This window comes from Callorhinchus milii, unplaced genomic scaffold (genome assembly GCF_018977255.1).
Source record: "Callorhinchus milii isolate IMCB2004 unplaced genomic scaffold, IMCB_Cmil_1.0 Scaffold2, whole genome shotgun sequence".
In the NCBI taxonomy this organism is placed as follows: domain Eukaryota; kingdom Metazoa; phylum Chordata; class Chondrichthyes; order Chimaeriformes; family Callorhinchidae; genus Callorhinchus; species Callorhinchus milii.
In genome coordinates, this window is record NW_024704743.1 from 108,268,784 (window position 1) to 108,291,724 (window position 22,941).

General features: G+C 41.4%; 1 protein-coding gene across 4 annotated transcripts in view; it reads left to right on the forward strand.

The window, feature by feature from the left end:
* Positions 1 to 22,941, forward strand: part of LOC103180720 (sodium/potassium transporting ATPase interacting 3) — a 203,915-nt gene that overhangs the window by 159,638 nt on the left and 21,336 nt on the right. For all 4 annotated transcript variants that reach the window (XM_007896729.2, XM_007896731.2, XM_007896730.2 and 1 more), the window contains exon 4: positions 10,256 to 10,453. In XM_007896729.2, coding sequence (XP_007894920.1) covers positions 10,256 to 10,453 — 198 coding nt within the window. The remainder of the gene's footprint in view (positions 1 to 10,255; positions 10,454 to 22,941) is intronic.

Genomic DNA, 22,941 nt, shown 5'->3' on the forward strand with positions numbered 1-22,941 from the left:
GAAATGTCAGTGCTTAAAATTTATTTTCACATCCAATTTTCTTCCCTTCACTCCTCAATACACTGAGACATTGGGGTATATTTCCTCGGCTGACATCAGATAATGCAGCAAAGATGGAGAGAGAGGGATGGAAGCGAAATACGACCTTGGATATCTTGGGTCTGTGTAGCTGAGCTTTACTCTGACTTTTCCAACTGATCCATCAGTTCGCTTCAGCATTCAATTGTAATGCACAATTGTAAAGTGTTTGCAGATGGCAGTCTTGTCAGTGACAGAGCTCCTGCAGCTTGAAATGTAACACAACGCAGGGAAGAGAAACATCCAAATGCTAACGTATGCGTACTTTGTTAACTCATGGAGAAAGCTTGTTTTGCCCATGATCGTGTCTTTAGTTTGCTTTGATGCATCCTGTCAATTGATATTTCGCCCACAAAATATACAATTCGCTTTACAGTATATTCTGTGAAGCGTTTGGAGATGTCTCAACGACATGATAAGGAGTTACATCAAATGCAAGGACTACTATTATTATATTATTATTCTTTTCTTCATCACGCTTTCCTCTAATCTACAAAGAGCTTTTCAAAATTGTTTTAGGAAATTGCAGTTTGTGGTCAGTTTGTGGATGTGGGTTATTCCCGAGTGTGAGATTGCGGGAATGCTAGCTGGTTTGCTGACATTGTGCTAAATCTCCGAGCTGATTTTCCAACAAATTCTTTCAATGGCTCCTCTGTGGACCACACACCAGGAGCTGGATGTTTACACCCAAAAAAATGTAAAGCAATGGCCTTGACATTTTACATGCAAGCAGTAGTAAATCATCTGTAAATTTGCAGAAAGGATCATTGTACAGTACGTTGTACAATAAGAGATTGTTTACGATTTACCAGGGTCGGCAGTTGGAGCAGAGTCAACAGGAGACTTTGAAAAGGAATTGGATTAGAGGATATGGGGAAAGATCAGGGAATTGAGATTAGGATGGATGGTTACTTTGATGCACAATCACCGACACAAAAAAAAGGAATTTCAACAATGTTTACATAATAATAATAATAACCCTTGCATTTGATATAGCTCTTTTCACGTCTTCGAGACGTTTCAAAGCGTTTCACAGAATATACTGTAAAGTGAATTGACTGTATATTTTGTGGGCGAAACGTGGCAGCCAATTGCGTACAGCAGTGTCCCACAAACAGTCGTGGATTGAGTGACCAAATTATTATTGTTTTTTTTGGTTGAGGGATTATTATCAGGCATGTGGATTAAGGAAACTTGCTCAAGGTTTCGTCCTGCCAGGAATCAAACCCAGTTCTCTCGCTTGCGAGACAAGTGCTCTAACCACTGAGCTACAGGACATACTAGCATTGCATACAATCCTACAGACTACATTGGAGAAGACACTCTGCCTGGGTCTATTTCAGAGCAACAGCACCAAAGTTACATCTGTATAGTGCCTTTCACGTCGGGAGGACATCCCAAGGCACTGGACAGTCAGTGTTTCGGACCCAAGCTGGGAGTTGGGATCGGGGAGGGTGAAGGGCAGCGGGGGAAGAGGGTGACCAAAGGCACGTTCGAAGTGGAGGGTCTTGAGAGGGGCCTTGAAGGAGGTAAGGGAGGGGGTGAGGCAGAAGGACTGCAGGATGGAGTTCCAGAGGGTGGGGACAGAGTGGCTGAAGGCCCGCTCGACAATGGTGGGACGGGCGAGGTGGTGGATGTGAAGCAGGCCGGAGCCCGCAAACGGAGGGATCGGGCAGGCTGGTAAGAGGTTAGAAGGTCGCAGAGACAGGGAGGAGCAAGACCATGGAGGGCTGTGAAGGTGAGGACCTGGATCTTGAACTGTAACACCAAATTCCTCAATGCACTTTTAATTTGAAAGAACCACTTTTTAAGAACCATAGAAAAACGGATTCAGAGTTAAGACTGAATTTAACAATTTGCCTAATTTTAATCTTACCTGATTTAATAACCAGATCGCCAAAATCGCTATGGAAGGTTAACTTGATTCGGATATTCCATTGCTGAGCATGTCACCTTGGTGTTACCTCAGGCCACAAAAACCCCAAATCGCCCGAAAAGAGAACGGAGTTTATCACTTCAAATTACAGAATTCAACTGCACAATACAACAACAACAAATTACATTTGTATAGCGCCTTTCACATCAGGAGGAAGTCCCAAGGTGCTGGATAGTGAGGGATCCGCAACTGAGCTGGTGGTTGGAATCAGGAACAGTGGAGGGCGGGGAGGATAGGGGTAGGAGGGTGACCAAAGATACAGTCGAAGAGGAGGGTCTTGAGAAGGGGCTTGAAAGAGGCAAGGGAGGGGGCGAGGTGGACGGAGTATGATGACAGTTTGCAGTGATTTCTGTGAAGCGCTTTGAGACGTCCTCCTGACATGAAAGTCACGATATCAAATGCAAACTATTTTTAGCTTTGTTTACTCTGTTATGAGGATGTCTGACTCTTCATTCATAAATCTTCTTTAGGATTGGAGAATGCTGCATCCTGTAGCTCAGTGGTTAGAGCACTCGCTTTGCAAGCGAGACACCTGGGTTCAATTCCAGGCAGAGGGCGAAATCTTGGGCAAATTTCCTTATTCCACACGCCTAATAATAATCCCTCCAAAACCAAAAACAATAATAAATTGGTCATTTTCAATCTACGACTGTTTGTGGGACATTGCTGTGCGCAAATGGCTGCCGCGTTCGCCCACAAATATACAGTCAATTCACTTTAGAGTGTGTTCTGTGAAGCGCTTTGGGACTCCTCCCGACGTGAAAAGCGCTATATCAAATTATTATTATTATTATTACCTTGGATTATCACACAGTGAACCAAAGCATAGGTGCAATGTGATGACTAAGACACGAGGCCTGTAGAGAAATTACATAGGATTTCTTCAGTAGTAAGAAACACCTTTATTTATTTCTCTACCAGCAGACACAAATGAACATCGAAACAGCTCAACGGGCAGTTCTGATAAATTCGCTGCAAAGTGTAGTGGCTAAACTCCCTTCTTTTTTCAAATAATGCCATGGGATCTTTAAAGTCCAGGTGAACAGGCAGACAGAACCTCGATTTAACACCTTATCCGAAGGACTGCACCTCTGACAATGCCCTCAGTACTGTATCGCACTGACAGCCTAAACTGTGAACTCAAAGATCTAACGTGGAGCTTGAACCCGCGACCTTCTGACTTTTACAATCTTCTGACTCAGAGGCAAAAGTGTTACCAACTGAGCCAGGTGACACCTAAATCTGCAGATTCAGTGATGCCAGCAGATGGCGCCTGGCAGTGTGTGCTGGACAATGTGCAGACTGTGGTATGTTTCTTTATGAAGAGTCTTGGCTGTGAAAGTTGAGGCAGGCTGAGTAATTTCTCACCCAGGAACAGCATCTTTTGGGATGACTGTTTGGTGACTTAAAGCCATTTTATTGACATCTTCACCGAACGCAGTTCCGCTATTGCCAGTTTACTGGGTTCACCAGCCTTCGTTGTGGCTGATGTTTGTTTCATTTCATCATTCCCTCCATTGGCACAAGTCTGTATTTACATTTCAACAAAGTCAACTCCAGATGGCATTCACTTATGTTTCTGTTTTTTTTACCATCTTTACTTTTGGCTTAGGCGGTAACATTTTACAACCGTATGTCAACTCAGCAATAAAACCCCAATAAATCAGAGGACTGAAAACCTCTTAGCTTTAAAAATGGTCTTAGAATTATGGACTGATTGAAATTTGCAGCAACATCATGCATTTATGTAGCTTCCTTTATCTAGGATAGTGTCTCAGAGTGCTGCTGTACAGTGGCGGGGAATGGATAGCATGACCCCAAAGAAGGGAAAAGGAGACAGGGAGGTGACCATAGACGCAGCTGAAGAGGTAGTTTTCAAGTGGGATTTAGAACTAGATAAAATAGGCGGTGAGGTGGAGGAATTGAGGAAGGCAGTTCCGGAGTTTAGGGTTGTAATGACTGAAGACTCAGCCACCGACATTGACACGAAGGGGGCGGGGGATGCCCAAGAGGCCTGTTCTAATATTCAGCCCATCAGGCCTACTCTCAGACCAAGCTGCATTTTCAATCCCATTTCCCTGCCCTATGCCCTTACATCTTTCACCCACAAAATTAACAGTCAACTCACTTTACAATATATCCTGAGACATCTCAAAGATGTGATAAGGTGCTATATCAACTGCAAGGGTTATTATAATTATTATCCTCAAGCCTCTGTCATTCATACACCTGTCTATCTCCCTCCTGAAACTCACAAGGGCCTCTGCCTCTCCCACCTTACTTTGGCAGGGCATTCCACATCCCAATGACTCTCTAAGAAAAACAATTGTCTTAAAATTGAAGTTTGTACAGAATTTAGGAACATTCTTAGATTTACCCTTAATTTGGAAGCCAGCTCTTTATAAGAACTGCAGAAAACCAGCCTCCAAATTAAAACTAAATGTTCCAAAATTCTGCACAATGTTCAGTTTAAAGACAACCTTTAGTCTTAAGGTTACACATCCCTCAGCTCCTCCACTTTATCATCGGTAGATGTGCTTTTCAGTCACTACAACCTGAAACTCTCGAACGTTCTGCCTCAATCCCTCCACCTTGCCCCCTTCTCACATCTTAAGGCCTTCCTCTTTAACTGTGCCTATGGTCACCTTGCCTCTCTCTCCAACTCAGTGTCAGGTTCTGTCACTGTTCAGCAGTCTGAGACACTACCCCACGTGAATGGTGCTATATAAATGCAAGTTGCTGTTGAGAAGTGCTTAGGTCCGCAATCTGACAGGAGCATTAGCTAAATTACAATAAGCATAAATTCAAAAGATCACAAGATTGGTTTGGATGAAGAAGTCCTTCGACCCATCTGATCTTATCCTTCCAAAACACCCAGCCTCCCCTCCCCACATCATTGCGTTACATGAGTCCAGTGTCATGACACTCTTCCTGGCATACTGTTCCAGTCATTGATTATCCTCTGCGTAAATAAAAACTTTCTGGTGTCTGTCCTGAAATTGGTCATCGCAACTCCAAACCTATGTACTCTTGTTTTACTGTAATGATACATCCCAAAAGTATCGATCTGGGTTTACTTTTTCAATCCAAAATTCTTTTTTTCACTATGGGGATCTCCCTAAGTCACCTTCTCACAAGACTGATGAGCCCTAGCTTGTCTACTTGTTACTCATAGCTCATTTCTCTAACACTCGGATTATGCTCCTTGCTCTCCTCTGCACCGCCTCTCGGGCCTGAGCCGCTCCTTATATCGCGGTGACCAGAGTTATATGAAGGGATTCAAGGTGTGGTCTGGTCGGTGCACTGTACAGCCTGAGAATGACATCTGGGCATCTAAACTCAACTGATTTGGCAATATAGCCTAGCATCCTGTTTGCCATGTCTGTTGTTGCTTCACATTATTTGAGAAAAAAAAGCATATGAAACGGCATTATAGAGTGGAGGTTATTCTCCACTTTTCAAGAAATGCATTGATTCCAGTGTTTGTATGTGTCTTATTCTCTCTGGACAATACATTTTGCTAATAGAGGTATCACACGTTACCAAGGTCAGCGTATTTACTTTCAAATAGGAGAGAGGAGCCCCTTCTGCGTTGAATCTTGATGGAGGGCAATCAGGCAGAGTTCTGGATTAAATAAATAATACTTGCATTTGATCTAGCGCTTTATCCTGTTAAAGTGTCTCAAAAAGCTTCACACGTAATTGCTTTGAAGTTCATTGACAGTCATTAGGTAGGTAAAATTCAGTAGCGAATCAGTGCCAGCAATATGTGGTGAGCAGCAGTGGGATGAATGGACTATTAATCTGTTTTTTAATGGTCGTAGTGGCTAGGACACTAGGATAACTCCATACTTGTCTTTAAAATAATGTCAAAGGATCTTTAACATTCACCTGAGCAATCACATGTATACTAATTTAATTTTTCACCCAAAGGACACCACCTCCAATACTGCAGCACTTCTCCAATTCTGTCGGGGAGGGTTTTGATCCTGAGATCAAGGATGCAGGTGATGGGTTCAAAGCCACAGCCTTCTGACCTACAGACCTTGCAACTGAGCCGAACTGACAAATTTTGGTAGAAGCCACAGTAACTCAATAGAATCTCATTATAAAATGGTTTGATCATACCCTTACAACACGGTGAGATCAAGCGTATTCTCAGGTCAGTGCACTGTTTATGCGTGCGGAAAGCCAGCCAGCTTCCCATGCTAAAAAATGGCAAGGTCACTTCCTGCACCCTGCGTATATACACTACGAGTGGGAAGCTTCCCAAGCTAAAAAATTGATGATTTTCAGGTCATCATGTCAACATAACTTTCTGTGTAGAGCCCACGGTCAATCCATTTTACAGTATATTGTACGAAGCGCTTTGAGACGCCTTGAAGACATGATAAGGGGCTATATCAAATGCAAGGATAGTTATTATAGCTCAGGGAGTGATATTAGCAGTGACCTTGGCTAGTCCACACGTGGAAAACAACATTTCACATTCACGGGATTATTTTTCCTGTTGGAAAGGAGCAGAAAAAGACAGCATGAATGTAAAAGATTTATTAACAGGTATTTTATCATCAAACTAATGGCATCTTGTGAGGGGGATGACAGTGTTGATTTAAGCAGTTTTAAACAACGTGTGTTTTATTTTTGTTATTTGCTTTATTCGGAGAGCAATTCTAAAACGTGAGGCCGCCCAGAAGTAAACTACATTATTTTCGGTTTCCAAACTATCACTGATATAATCTAACTGGCTCTATTTCACACATCAAATCTCCACGGTATTACATTCGCAAACTATTTGATTGTCTACCTGATATTCTTGTATCTCTTTGACCGTGCCTATGGCTACTTCCCCTCTCCCTCCACATGTCTCTTCCTTCGAACAGGATCTGTCCATACCTCAAAGACGTTATTTTATACAAAGAGCGCTGTGTAAATGCAGGATGTTGTTGTTGTGACCTTCAGTCTGATTCTTAATCGACTATTATCCAGTTTTTGTGTTAAATTGTTAATTGACATGGGAACTAATTAATTCTGGGAAAGCTTCATAACCGTTATTTGTGGGAGAGAAAATTCCTCCAAATCTCTTTTTAGTTTTTTTTATCCATTTGCTGAAGGACATTCTTTTGTCAAATAAAGTATTTACAACTCTATTCAACTCAACCCCTGGCTACGACAACAACAACGTGCATTTACATGGTGCCCCTCACGTAGGGAAGAGTCCCAGAGTGGTTCAGTTGTGGCACCAATAAATATAATTTACACCAAACTCCGCTCCCCGATTACCCCAGTCCTTGCAGACTGCACTGGCTGCCTATCCCAGACAGGATCGACTTCAAGATCCTCATCCTTGTCTTCAAATCCCTCCACTCCTCTGCACCCCCCCTACCTCCTCTGACCTCCTCTTTCCTCAAAACAGTGCCCGTTGCCTTTGTTGCACCAGTACTGGCCTCCTCCTTGTCCCCCGAGTTCTCCGCTCCACCCTCGGCGGCCGTGCCTTCAGCCACTAAGGCCCGAGGCTCTGGAACTCTCTTCCTCACTCCCTTCACCTCACCCCCTGTCTTCCTATTTTCAGGTCTCTGCTGAAGACCTTTCTTTTCGACCGCTCCTTTGGTCACCTTCCTCCGCCTCGCTCTGGCTCGGCCCCAGGATCCGTTACTGTGAAGCGCTCTGAGACACCGTCCGGTGTGGAGGGCGCTATATAAATCCAAGTTGTTGTTGTTGTAATTATATTACAAGGTGTTCTCTCTTCCACCATTTCCAAATCCAAACCTGATTAATTCATGACTCTTAATCTTCTTCTAAATCCTCACAGGTTGAACTTTTATGAAAAGCCTTGTAAAGAATTTAATACTTCAGCATTCTTTGCGAGTCATTTCCGTTTAACATTTACCAATAACTCTAAGCATGTCCTCACCCATACACACCACACTATTCATATTTTCTGGTATTATTTCTCCTGAGTGTGCAGTATATGGTGGTTTGTGTTGAATTCCAAGTTACTGTCCCAAAACATTGTCAATTTCTGTTCATTTCAGAGGAGATGTACCAGGATGGTACCAGGAATGAGGGACTTTAGTTATCAGTGGAGGCTAGAGAAGCTAGGATTATTTTTTTCTTGGAGCAGAGAAGGTTAAGAGGAGACTTAATAGAATCTTTCAAAATTATGAAGGTATCTGATAGGGTGAACAAGGAGAAACTATTTCCACTGACGGTGGGTCGGTAACCCGAAGACACCAATTTAAAATAGTTGTTAAAAGAAACAGAGGGGAGGTGAGGAGAAATTTTTTTACACAGCGAGTTATTCAGCTCGGAAATGCATTGTTTGACAGGGTGGTGGAAGGTGATTCGATAACAGCTTTTAAGAAAGAAGTAGATAATTATTTGGGGAGGACAAGTTTGCAGGGCTATGCGGAGAGCAAAAGGGAGTGGGATTGAATTGATAGCTCTTTTCAAAGGGCCAACACAGACATGATGGGCCGAATGGCCTCCTTTTGTGCTGTATAATTCTAGGATTTCAACCCTTGTGGATCCTTTGGCTAGATTTCCCATTCCAGACGATATTGCAAGCAAAATATTTGTCCAATTTGATCCCAGTCATCTCACTGAAGGAAAGAGTAGGTTTGAAACCAATAACTAAACAGCTTTGCTTGCAGGAATGTTCCTGTATACTTCTTGTTTTCGGAAAGGTAGATTGGATGATGATTACGCGCATTGAACAGACTTAAACAGACAGCCCCACATTTAATGTTGTGATAGTAAAGATAAGCTTCTAGCAGTGTACATCCAATGTGTCCTATGCCAAGATCACATTCTGATGTCGTTATCACTCACTCTCTGTACTATGTATCCATGAGGGAGATGAGAATAGAGGGTTATAGGTGAGAGGATTAGGAGCGAAGGAGGGCTTGTGCGGGGTATAAACATCAGCATAAGCACCTATCACTCTGTGTAACTCTATATCTAAATGAGGGAGAAGAGAGGTGATCGGCAAAGGAGAGGGGATTAGGAGAGGTGGAAGCTCATGTGGAATATAAATACTGTCATGCACCAGTTGAGCCAAATGGCTTGCTGTAACATTCTGCGTTATTTTCTCTATATTATATTTAAGTTGTAATTTAATTTTCCAGTAAAAATATTAATATTTGTGTAATATTTGTAATATGTGTATTTCAATGTAATATTTGCATTTAAATATTGCCAACCACATTCATACAGCATCCTTATTACATTATTAATATTACATTTCTGACAAGAATATCTACATCATTCCAGTATTACAGCAAACTATACACTATTCAGACCTGGATGTATACATGTCTGGCTCCCCTATCTCCCAGCTACTTATCACAATTCCTTAAAAAAAGTCAATTTTTTTTATATGTAGGTTATTTTACGGATTTATATCATGAGTGCAGGTGTTAGCAGGAGACCCGAGCCACACAGAAATTCACCAAAATGTCACTTTGCTTCAGCAGAGATAGCAGGCAAGCTAAACTGAAGTGAAATTGAGGTCAAATAAATGATCTTGAATAAAACTGACTTTACACCATTGATCTTGCACATGATAAATTGTTGCTGGAGTAAATGAAATTGGTTTTCTGTGCAGTAAGGTAAACTTAAGGCAGGATTTGATATTAGGTAGGATGTATTGTCAGGGCCATTGGGAGGTCCGAGTGAAACACAAGTGGTGTTCTGTAACAAGAGTTCTTTCACATTTATGGCAGGAAATCTATATTCTGTGGAAACCAAAATAACTTGTTTAAGGGAACGAAAGGCAGAGGCTTTGTTCTAGAGACCAGGAATCAACAAATCATTCTCCTGAAGTAAAGACCATTCAGTCTCACAGCTGACATTAAGGATACATTTTAAACCACACTTTCTGCACTGTTCCTGAATTTAGCACCGCTGATGATTGAGGAATCAATGTTTAGAAATATTGTATTGGAATTTTGACTCCAAGAATTTTTCCTCCTGTTCCTAGTAAATGCAGTGTTTGTGNTTTTTTGTTTAACACTGTATTAGGTACATGGTGTTCAGAAAGAGCTGTCATGTAGCAGTAAAACTCTACAAAATGTGGTCACTAAAATATTGATAAAAATACAGAAATTCTATGTAATTTGACTTTTTCAGCATTGCTGCATAAAATACCCAGAGCACCATCACACATGTGATTGGTATCAGCTATTAATGATTGTTCAGAAGTCTCCTTACATCTTTTTTCTCTCTCTGTGCTCTTCTCAGGATACTGACCTGATGACCTTTAACATCTCCATGCACCGTTCCTGGTGGAGGGAGCACGGACCAGGCTGTGTGCGGAGGGAGGTGACAGCTCCAGTCAGCAGAAGCCTGGATGAACACTCATATATCTCAGTGTCAGGCTGCATTCTTGACTTTAAGTATCTGGAGGTCATCCACAGTTCCTTTCAAATATTACTGTCAGTAAGTACGACTGCTGTAATCCTCTTTATCGCACACACCTCTCCACACTACAAATCACAGCAAGTTCACATTATTTGACTCAATTGCACTCACTTGGATTTCATTATCCCCAATGGACTTTTTATAGGTTTATGAATAAAAGTAAACATGTGGATCCATTTGGTGTAACAGAGCAGCTGTTATACTAGGTGATATGGTGAGTCAGCACGCTGTCTTAAACTGACCCTCCTCCTCTGTCTCAATCTCTCCTGGTGTTACACCTCGCCATCCCCAGTCTGTGTTGGCTCTGGTGGGAAGAAATGTGATGTGATATGAAGGGGAGTGTGAGAGTGTTGTGTAGGGTCTTGCAGAAGCAAAATAAGCCTTGACTCGTGGAGTATTAACAGGCATAAAATCAGCCAGGATTCCAGCTTCTGATCCCTACCCGGTGACATTACTGCTGATCCCTACCCAGTGACATTACTCCTGATCCCTACCCAGTGAACTGCTCCTGATCACTATATAGTGACATTGATCCTGATCACTATATAGTAACTGTGCTGCTAATCACTATAGAGTGACTGTGCTCCTGATCACCACCCAATGACTGTGCTCCTGATCACCACCCTGCTGGTAATCCTGCTTTGAATATGTCAGCTGAGGACAGGATCAAGAAAACACTCTGGCTACACTGACAGCTTTCCAACATTACCAAATAGACCAACTCTTAAGTGTGGAGCACACATCATTACAGTCCCATTGGAACTCATCCAAGGGAAGGATTGTATTGTTGAAGGATGCTTGAGGATAGGACTCTACCATGAGTAACAACAAACTAATTGATATTTAGTGAGAGTTGCACCAATATTTGCATTGTGCTATGAGAGGAAAATAGAGTTTAAAACAGACAATACTGCGAATGTACAGATTCATCAGATGAGACGTTAAATCAAGATCCAACTGCTTGTAGATGTTAAAGATCTAATGGCGCTATTGAAAAAGAGAAGGGAGTTTCTCCCAGTTTCCCGGCCAACAATCCTTCAAACATAATTGATGATTCACTTCATAGCTGTTTGTGTATTGTGTGCAAATTGTCTGCAGAATTCACTTACACTTGGTCACTATACTTCACAGTAAATCCTGTGAAGGCGTTGAGACATCGTTCTGAAGAGAAAAGTGGTACATCTAATGCGAGGATTATTAATATTAACAAGAATTTTTCAAAATTTTTCAAAATTTAAAAATTCTGTGTGATTTTAAATGTGAAGAGAATTAAAAACATGTCAGGCTTTTCATCTTCACAGCAGCTTCAACACTGACTTAGCCCAATGTAGCGACTCAACCTGATCTGAGGACTTGGGTCTCCAGGGTGCAGTGCAGTGTTATAATTTGTAAGTCATGGCTTCAACTTACAAGCAGGAGACTTTCTGATTTATTGCAGTGCGAGGCATGGAGGAGGAAAGCAATTTGCACTTGAAATGTTCCTCCTCTAGCGCTGTATTTTAACGTGCAGTTAAACCTTTTACGTTATATTGTGTTAGTTTCACAAAACAATGCATTGAACCTGGGACACACAGGAAACAGTTTCTAGACCAATTGGTGCTTCTTATTTTTATTTTATATTGGTTTTCCCACATGAAATATAGATAGGAAAAACAATCTTTACTTGTACTGTATTTTACTGTATTTGGAGTGTTGTTAGACTGTTAAGCTTCCCCCGCGTGAGAGTGACGGATGGATGGCTCTGACTGCTATACAATGTTTCAATGTTTAAGTGGCAGTAGGTAACAGTAACATGGAAAAAAAGTTTAATGAGCTAATCTGATTAAAATCAAAGGCATTAAGACACAACCCGCACTATTTATTGGGGGGTTTCTGCTCTCCACTCAGTCAGCAGGAATCACAGTGGTTGGCACTCTGTTCCATCTCATCATCTTACTGTCCTCCTTTCTCCATCCCTAATTCCAAGAAAATCTGCATTTCCATTAATAATTGAAGGCCAAAATGGGTGCAGACATTCACTGTGCTGGTATGTTATTTCATCAAAGTGAAATTACACCAAGCTGTGTTTAATTAGAAATTGCTGTCCTCCACTCAGCCTTTGAAGATGAGGGTTAGAAGGAACAAGATAAATAATTAAGATCTGCTTCCTACCCCCATTTTGCGAGGAAGTGATAATTGTTATGGAGGCGGGATATATGACTTTTAAATGTTTTATGAGATGTGCTAATTCAAGATAAGTTCCTTTAAAGCAAAATCATTTACGTTCACTCCTTTCCCAGCTTGTAATTGCGTTGTTGGAGAGAGTGTCTGATGTGAAACAGTGATATAGAGGGCAGAAACCAAAACTGAGCCAAAAGAATCTTAGTGCAGAGACTCTCATTGCTCTCCATTGAAGGGAAGCAGACAAAAGCTGATCCTTTTTGGAGATTTTGGAGATAAAATGAAGTCTTTACAACAGGATTTCAAAAGAGATTGGTAAAAGTCAAATCCGCTGGATATAATGTCCTTTATTACCTCTGGGTAACAATTGTACCTTAAATTGTTGTCTCTTCTAAGAGGTTACACTGTTACCCAGCTAAAGATCTATATATAGTCTTGTTCCCTTTCTGCACTGTTACATTCACAATCAATTCTTCTTTGTTGTAATACCTGTGCAGCAAATCAGAGAAAATGAAAGAATGAATGAGACGATGCTCTTGAGTGGCAAGAGGACTGAGACAGAGAGCTCACGTATCATTCTAATATTGATGAAGCACTTAACACTAACGTTTTCACCATCCCCGTAAAGATGCTTTCACTAGAAAAATTTGTGTGTATTTTATTAACATCATAAGGCTAGCCCACTTGATGCACCAGTGTGCCACATTCATTTTCAAACGTTTGGATACTCTGAGTCAGGTTGCTAATTTTCTGCCAGGCAGAGACATGTTATATAGACAGTTTTGATGCACCAGAAAGTGACTGTACTTAAGAGGATCGATCTTCCTACCTCTTCTGATCTGAGGAGTTTGATCAGCCCTCATTAGAGGATGAGGAGATACTGGAACGCAGAGCTCATCTGAAAATCCGGGCCATAGAAACAGATGCGATCTGGCCACCTAACTTGCTCGGGTGGTTGTGAAGACATGGTTTAGCTCCACATTGTCCTTTGACAATTTGAGGCTTAGAAGAGTTTTGAGGTGAGAGGGATTGAGGTTTGTCTGCGGGGACAACCTCATTCTCTAAGTGGAACGTTTCGATCTAATTCGGTTAATGGGGGTGAGCAAGCCTAATCTCGCTCACCAATAAACAAATCCTCTGTTAACTATTCCAGCCACATTCTTCTACTCGCCCATTCTGCTTAGCAATCTTGGGGCTGCTATTCATCTCCTGCCAGCCTCCGCAGGCCCCATCAGCAGTCAGGTCTTCAGCCATTATGCCCCCACCCTGTCAAATTCCTATCCCCTACTCTTCCATTTTACCCCCTCTATATCTTTCTTGAAAAACACCTAAAAGCTTACCTTTTCAACTGCCTTCCAGTCACCTTGCTGTTCCGCCCTCGGCCCCAAACCCCCTCCCATTGCTCAGTGTCTGGCACCGGAGCTGTAAACTGCTTTGAGACGTTGCTGTAAGTGAAGGGCACTATACAAGTGCAGGTTGCTGTTCTTGTTGTTTCAGTTCCTCACTTTGTGCATGGATCACACAAGTCTCTTCAGGAATCGATCGTCTCCCAATGGAAGCTGAACATGTGTGGAACCGTGCACGTGTATTTTTGGATGTTTTGCTTTTAGCGAGCTAAATCTGAACTGGGTCAGTTTCAATCAACAACGCAAATTGAAGGAAGCTCAGATAACAGGTTTGGGTCAATGCTGCTCCCTGTGCAGACCTTTAGCTTCTATCATCAGTGAGATCACTGGCATTTCAAAATGCTTCACTCTGTTAGGCAGTGGTCACATTTGACAGCAGAAACCCAAAACCCCCTTAGGATGCATTTACACAGGAGGCTCGTCTCAATTTACAAACATTGGTTTGGAGACCTGGTCAGGTCAACAACCTAGAAATTACACTAGAAGTGGCAAAGCTGCTGGAAGTAAGAAATAAATCTTTAATCGTATTGCTTTATTGATCTGTAGAGCAGCACCTCAGTTTGCGATTATGCTCGAGTCTCAGAATACTGTTGCTCAACACCCTGAAGGGCTGCATTCATTTACAAGGCCCATTTCTATCAGGCAGTTCTGGTTACAAATGAATCGTAAAATCTCCTCTGTAAAGATCAGACGGTTGAAGGGATCCATGACTCACCCTGATTGATGTGAGAACGCAAGCTAGGAATCAGTCTCAAGGTTCTCTCAATCTCATTCAGCTTCCATTCCACTTTGAAGAGTTCTACAACTGCTGAGGCCTGGGGATTTCGGGATCATTATGTCAGAGCAGATAGGAAGGTTGAAGCCGAATAGTAGGAGATATGGACAAGGAGGAATGTTAGTTTGTTTTAGACAAGGGTCAGGCAGGATCTAAGTAGGAAGTTTCCCTTGGGTTACATAGGGTGAAGTCCGTGACAGGTCAGATCACACCCAGTCTGTGGTAGGAGTGAGCTTGACAGGCTGAATGCTTTTTTCTCATTCTATGTCTCTTATTTATTTATGATATAAAATAGGCTTTAAGACATGACCAGAGCGATTGTTGAAAAATAGTGACATTACTGATTGTTTTACAAATCACTTAGTGAATTCATTAAACTTTAAATGATAGGGAAAAAAATCCTCGCATTTGATATGATACTTTTCACATCAAAAACACATCTCAAAACACTTCACAGCATATACTGTAAAGTGTAGTGTATTTTGTAAGGGAGCACGGCAGCCAATTTGAGTACAGCAATGTCCCACAAACAGCTAAGGTAAATGAATAGTTTTATCCGGTGTTTTTTTAACCAGGACACTAGGAGAAACTTATGTCTCTTTTCCAATAGTGCCATGAGATCTTTAACATATACCCGAACAGGCAGATGGGATCTCGGTTTAACATCTCATCCAGCTCTGGAATACAGCATTTCCCCAACTGGAGTGTCAGCCTAGAATATAATCTCAGAGTCCTGACACGAGGCTTGAACCCATAACCTTCTGACTCAGAAGCAAGAACTGAATCAGAGGCCTAACTGAGCCAGGTTGACACTTAATGACACTGTCAATCCTTTCAATTGGCTGTTAATTATATAAATAAGGGTGCCTCACCTGCAGTTTCTCTTAAAACTTTGCGTTTGCACATGGATAGCACAAAAAACACAGATTTGCGCCCGGTTTTGTGGGAGTTTTCACGCCTCACAGTCTGGCTGACATAGAGCTGGCACTGACCCACTTTTCATTTCCAAGTTTACTCAGGATGCTGCGTGCAACTGAACGAAACAAAAGTGTTTCATTGAAAAGAAAGAAAGCAAGTTGTCAGTCAGCATTCCCGGTCCCATGCCTCGTTCAGATCAAACTTGACAATTCACATAATTAGTCCTGTTTTCAGCAGCCGCGGCTTGCACGCCGCTGAGCAAGACAACTGGAATCAAACCAATCTTCCTGTTTCATGCACAATAACCTGAATTTCCTGGCAGTCAATCTACTTTGTTACTGTAGTTACACAGCACCAAATCTGGTATCAATATGCACAGTCAAGAATAGCCACCAGTCTTCATTCCTGGTGACAGCGAGTGAGTGGGAGCAAGAAAGAAATTTTCTTTCCAATTCAGTTCAGCTTTTAATTAGGCTGCCCTTAAAGTTGCCTGTCAATGTCTGTCAGGCCAGCCTGCGCTGCTCCTCCAACAATAGATCTTCTCTTCCAGACTCCATCATCATAACAATGAGATCGAGGGGGGTGGAGGTTGATTTCCCATTATTTAAGGTTTCGTGAATTCAATAAATAATTTGTAAACAAGCTAGAATCAAAGCTGTAAGAGGCTTATCGTGGCCGTCAGGACGTCTGTTATTCATTTAACCTGCACATATGTTATATTCACCTACAACGCCAAGAAAACAACACAGTCACTATACTTTACAGTGAATTCTGTAAAGCGCTTTGAGACATCCTTCTGACGTGAAAGGCGCTATGCCTAATGCAAGGATTATAAGGATTATTACTATTTATTATAATATGGCTTCCTTCAGGGAGTTATTAATTCATTATTCCAAAGATTATAATAATACTAATGAATGATGCTGTGATTAATGAAGGAGAATGATTTGGATAAGAGAACTACACACATCCACTTATGTAATCTGCACTGAGACTTTGCTGCAGTTGAAGAGAGACAAAAGTGGCTACTGAGATCTTTACCTCCTTCTGTCTGAATAAGTGCAGTTACTCATAGAGAGCATATGATAAGAGATGTGGGGAGGTGAGGTGACCCTGTTGATCTTCCCTCATTCTGGGGGTGGGTGGGAGAATAGGAATGCTTGGGTTCTGCTCAACTCTTTCTGAGAACAACCTGCCTTTGTGCAATCTTAGTGGCTGGTTGCGGGTTTTCACAGCACCTTGGCAAGTCAAGTGACTGCACTACGTGGCAGGGCCACTCTACTAAAAGGACTGTTTGAGCCCCTCCAGTTTGAGCGAATTATACCTTCAAGTGATTCCATAGGAATATAGAAACCTACACCGCAAAAAAAGGTGATTCAGCCCATTGAGTCTCCACTGGCTCACAGAGCAAGGAGATCCACAAACAATTCTGGATTCTGACCTGCAAAATCTTCATTTGAAATTCATATTTCAATAAAAACAACCCACAGCACGTTTCAGCAGAATCTGATTTAATCCAACCACCCATCTTTATTGATACGAATAATTAAACACCGAATATCACTGAGTGAGCAGGTAATCTGTCAAACATGCAGTTACCTCTTACGGCTTCTGTTTGAATCACCTCAAGCTTCTGTTGATGATGGATTGCAAAAAGATATCATTATGACTTCATTAATGAGAAAGAAAAAATGACTTCTGGATTGTTGATACACAAAACACAGGGTTCAAAGGCCACACGTTTCCATTTATTGGCTTTAACTTTACTTTGTTTCTACTTACTCTGTTTTTTCTACACCTTATTTCTTTTAACAAATTTTAAAACAAATCAGTGGCTAAAGTCCAATTTCAGAGGCCAATTGTTTAGTCAGTCAAAAGCTTCAAAAAAATGAGGGAGTGAGGACTGATATCCTGGCATTCAATGCCAAGCCACAAAACAATAGCAAAGTGACCAGACAAAACAAACTATACAATCAGGATTAATAACCATTAGAGAGAGAGAGAAAACGTATATCCTATCTGTCTGGGCTAAACTTAAGGAGGAAGGGCAGTGTTCTAACACATAGTTCCATCCAATTCCCATCTATAAAACATATTTAATACAGCAATAAGCAGCTCTAAACTCATCCATGTGACACACATCCAAATGCTATTAAAAGAAATAATGAGCAGCAATAAGCCTAATGCATCCAATTAGAGACATCATAACTGAGTATCTGTGTTCAGCAGCATCGTTATAAAGACTTGTAAAAGACAGGCAGCTTTGAATTTAAATTAAACTTTCAGCTTCTGAAGAAATAAGTCCTTATTGAATTACAAAATTAACATTGGAATCACAGTGCTAATCTTTTTCAATTTCAACTGGATGAGTACAAGTGATGACAAGAGATTTTAAAGCACAGCAGAAGTAGTTGGGTTCTAACAGAAACTAGCCACAAACAACTTTAAATCCCAAACATAGTCCCATGCTAACTAATGCAGCATTTTGGCTCAGTAAAATTAGATCCCCTGTAATAATGGGGCTGTGAAATAATAAAGGTCACTCGTCCTCTTCCTGGTCGGCAGGTGATTGCTGACGTCACTTCCTCCAATTAACTTGGCTCCATCTCATCTCTGAGTTAGTAAGTTGTGGATTCATCTCCCACATCCAGACTTGGAACCCATAGAGTCCTCCAATATATTGTTGAGGGTGTGCTGCATTTTTAGAGATGCCATCCTTCGGATGATACATTAAACTGAAGTCCTGTCTACCTGTCTAGGTGAATGTTAAAGATCCCACAGCACTATTCGAAAGAGAAAGGAGTTTCTCCTGGTATTTTGGGCAACATTCCCCTAAATAAAATTGGTTGCTCATTCCATGGCTGTTTTGGAACATTGTGGTGCATATATTGGCTTCTGCTTTAGCTCACCAAATACACAATCACTGCACTTCACAGTCTATCTGGTGAAGTGCTTTGAAATGTCTCGACAACAACAATAAATTACATTTGTATATGGTCTTTCACATCAGGAGGACGTCCTAAGGTGCTGGACTGTTAAGGATCTGCACCCTGGTGGTTGGGATCAGGAGGTGTGGAGGGCAGGCAGGGTAGGGGTAAGAGTGTGACCGAAGGCATGGGCGAAGAGGAGTGTCTTGAGATGGATCTTGAAGGAGGCAAGAGAGGGGGCAAGGCAGAGGGAGTGTGGGATGGAATTCCAGAGGGTGGGGCAGAGAGGCTGAAGACCTGCCCACCAATGGTGGAGCGAGCAAGGCGGGGGATGTGAGGCAGGCCAGAGCCTGCTGAGCGGAAGGAGTGGATAGGTTGGTAGGGGGTTAGGTCTCCATGATGTAAAAGGGGTGCTAAACCAAATGGAAGGATTATTATATAATGATATAATTATTATTATAACCCAGCCGACATCTCAGACCACATTGTATGAATGTGAGCTTGTTGTGGTAAAAGACTACAATATACATTTCTTCTGGCACATTTAATATTTTTGTTCTGAAGTTGAACCATCCAATCTCTGTCCTGTCATATTTTCACTGGACAGCACAGATAGCACATCTGTTTACAAGTCTCTGGAGAGTTGTATTTTTATTAGTTAAGTTGTTGTTATTTGAGCAGTGACAACAAAAACGTAATGGCTCACCAAAAATGAGCAGTGACTGGTGGTTGAATCAGTCATGATAATGTTGGTCATAGATACCACAAGGCTTCATTCTCTGCCAAGTCCCACAGCCATCTGCCCATTTTAACTCTTACACTTGTACCGTCCCACTATCTCGGCTTTGCTTTCCAAGGGTATTAATCTTCAGGCACACAACACAGATGGCCTGCCTTCAGAAGAATCATCTCACATTTGCACGCTCTGTTTCTGCACCCAGTCAGTCACCTTCAAAAACAATTAAATTGTCTGATGACAGATCACCGAAAATTTATAAAATAGATCATAAAGTTAAAAAAGAAGGCAGCACAACACGGAGTGTCTTTTTTGGATCAGCCAAGTGTCTCAGCCAGTGTCTCGCCCATTCTCCCACAAGGTACACATTCACTCCGCTTTACAGTAAATCCTGTGAAACTCTATGAGCTGCCCTCCTGACGTGAAAGGTGTTATATATCAAATGCAAGGATTTATTATTTTATTTCAAAATGTCTTGACACATGTGGAAAACAATCACCATAGTTCAGAGTATCCAAACCAAACTACTGAGTTCCAGATACAGCATAGAAGGAGGGCATTCAGCCCATCGTGTCAATCATATGTAAATTATGTTATATTAAATTAAATTTTCTGTTTGACTGGTATGGAGTGGTTACTCTACTTACAGCAACAAATTGCATTTACATCGTGCCTTTCACGTCGGGAGGACATTTCAAAGCCATGGGATGGAAAGAGAATTTGGTGTAAACTGACAAGAACTTGGGGATTCCAGAACAAATCAGTACAAGACAGCATATCAGATTCCATTGACTGTCTCCTTATATTTTAGGGTATTTTGGTTACAACACAGTGCTATGGCTAATAGAAGAGCTTTAAACACAAGCCTGAATATACCGAATAATTCAACCATGTAATCACTTCCCTCTCACTTAAAATTGAGAGAATAGTTTGTTGATGGCTGTGAAGAACAATAAGAGCAGTAATACTTGCTTCTTGGGTGTTACTGATAGAATTTCAGGGAGGAACAGTGTTAAAAATAGATGGGTTTTTGCAAATCTCAAGGATCTCTGGGAGTAATGTAAATTATAATGAGAGAAGTGGATTACTAAATAGTAGATTGCTGAGAGACTCGAATTTCAATGAATGTGCAGAATTCAGCACCAGAGATTTAAGGAATTATTAAGACAGTGTCAAAAGAATGACTAATAATGATGCATTGTGCAAATTTCATGTATTGAAAGCTTGGAGTAGGTAAAGACAAACTCTAGTCTTATTGAACTGTTAAATCTTCTGACCTGTTCTGACCTGTCCCACTGTATGATGTGCTTCACCCTGCTTGGCACCCTGGCTCAGTTGGTAGCTCTCTCTCCTTTGAGTCAGAAAATTGTGGGTTCTAGCCATACATTGGTACACTGAACTCTCAGTCTAGGTTAGTGTTCTATTGCAGTGCTGGGGAGTACTGCGTTGTCAGAGGTGCACAATAAAGATCCCATGGCACTATTAATCACAAGGCTACTGACATTTGTCTGCACTGAAACTTCACAGAATGTCATCACTCTGGTGCTCTCTGAGTTCCCCTCTGGCCTTAGCATGGTAAGAACACCAATCCTTACATTTGCTATGATGCCTTTCATGCTGGAAGGATGTTCCAAAGTGCTTAGTTTAATTTAATGAAACGAAAACGATGGTTGGGTCCGAAGATTTGTTGTGCTCCTAATGGTGGAGGAATCATATTTGTACAGCTAAAAGTAACAGAGGGGCTTCGCTCACCCCAGACTCTGTGAAATGGCAGTCAAGCTTCCTCTGTAATCGATTCAAATAAATATTTTGGCCCACCATCGCTGAGCCAGTTATTCAAGGTAGTGCCAAAGACTTTTGGCATCAGATCAAGCCATTGTGTCAAAGTCAATTGAAGTTCCACTGTTTCTTAACAGATTCAATGTCACATCAAATCTACAGTTATAGCATTATACAATTTTACATTTATAGAGCATCTTTCATGTCAGGAGGGTGTCTGCCTCAAGGCATTTAGCAATCCTGGGTTAGCACCTGCTTCCTTGCAACGTGAATTCATTTGTGCAGTTGCCCTCTGAATCCACAACTGTGTGACTCAGAGAAGTTAGAGTAGGAGACAGTACAGCGAGTTTGGACATCAAAATGAGAGGAAGCAGAAAACATGGGAGAATGGAGCTAAGGAGGAACAAGGGGGCCAGATTATTAATAATATTTTTTGCATTTGATATAGTGCCTTTCACATCAGGAGGATGTCTCAAAGTGCTTCACAAGATTTTATTGTAAAGTCAAAGTTTCAAATAAAATGCAGCATAATGTTAAATGCAGCTTGGTAAAAGATCAAAACAATTACGAAAGCCTAAACCTGCCATTCCAGAGTGGTTTGCCCACATGTGGAGTAAACAGTAGGAAAAAAATCAGCAATTAATGAAAAATAATAAATGTATTTAGCTTTAAAGGGCTGACTATTATTAAATAATCTACCATTTACACTTATATCCTGGAGGGATATTTGCTGGATCCTGACTAACAGAACACATTTCCTGGAAATAAGACAGCCAAGTCTCTTTGATGCATATAAATCTCACTTGGCACCTGGACCTTAGCAGGTGCTGAACATAAAGGGCAACAGATTTGCAAAGGGGAGTTTTAGTACAGACACCAATAGTTTTTTCTGTGCCCAGAGAACCATTAACAACTGGAACAGGTTATCAGGAGGGTGTTGAGGTCAGGACACTGGACTCGTTTAAAAAGCAGTTTGATGCTGTGATGGGAAGATGGTAGGTGAATGTTCTGGAAGGATGAGATCAGATGGGCCAAAGAGCATTCTTCATCCAAATTAATCTTGTGATCTTAAGAAAGGTCCTGAACTAAACAGCTTCAAATGTCTGACTTGGAAGAGTAAGTAACGATATTTCAAAAGTGAGTGACGACTTTTCTCTAAAAAGAAAAAGTTCATTAAAAAGGGGGAATATCTATGATAAGCACAGATGACCTTAAGGGAAAAAAAGCTAATTTTCAGGAGATCAAACTACAGAAAATGAATCAATATTTAATCACTGTTGCCTGCATTTATGAAACCCCAGAGCATTGACCTATTACCAGAGCTGTGCTCATCCTCATTCACTGTGCAGAAGGATTACCAGTCACTGAAACAGAGAATATAAAATTTACTACATCAGTGTAAAAATTGGAAAATATTTTTTTGTTGGAAGGAAATCCTTTTGTTACCTTCATATTACAAGTGATCAGAAGCGCAAGGCTCTTAGTGAACGCAGAAAGGGGGCAATTCACGTGCAGATCAACGAAAACCAAATGGAAGAGCTATAAGGCTGGTGTCTGCAGAAACATATGCAGGTTTGAAATTGCTGGCTTCCAGACACTACATAATGTATGGCTTCGATGGCCAAAATGAAACAAACGCTGCTCGGATGATATGCATTATTCAGCTTCTGTAAAAGACAATTAACCAGTTTGCCTGATGTGCTAAGCTGCTCAATTACCCTTCCAGCCCTGCTGACCCTGATTTGGAATGTAACAGCAAGCTGTAATGTGATGTCTCGTCCGTTTGATTGCCACAGAATTGAACC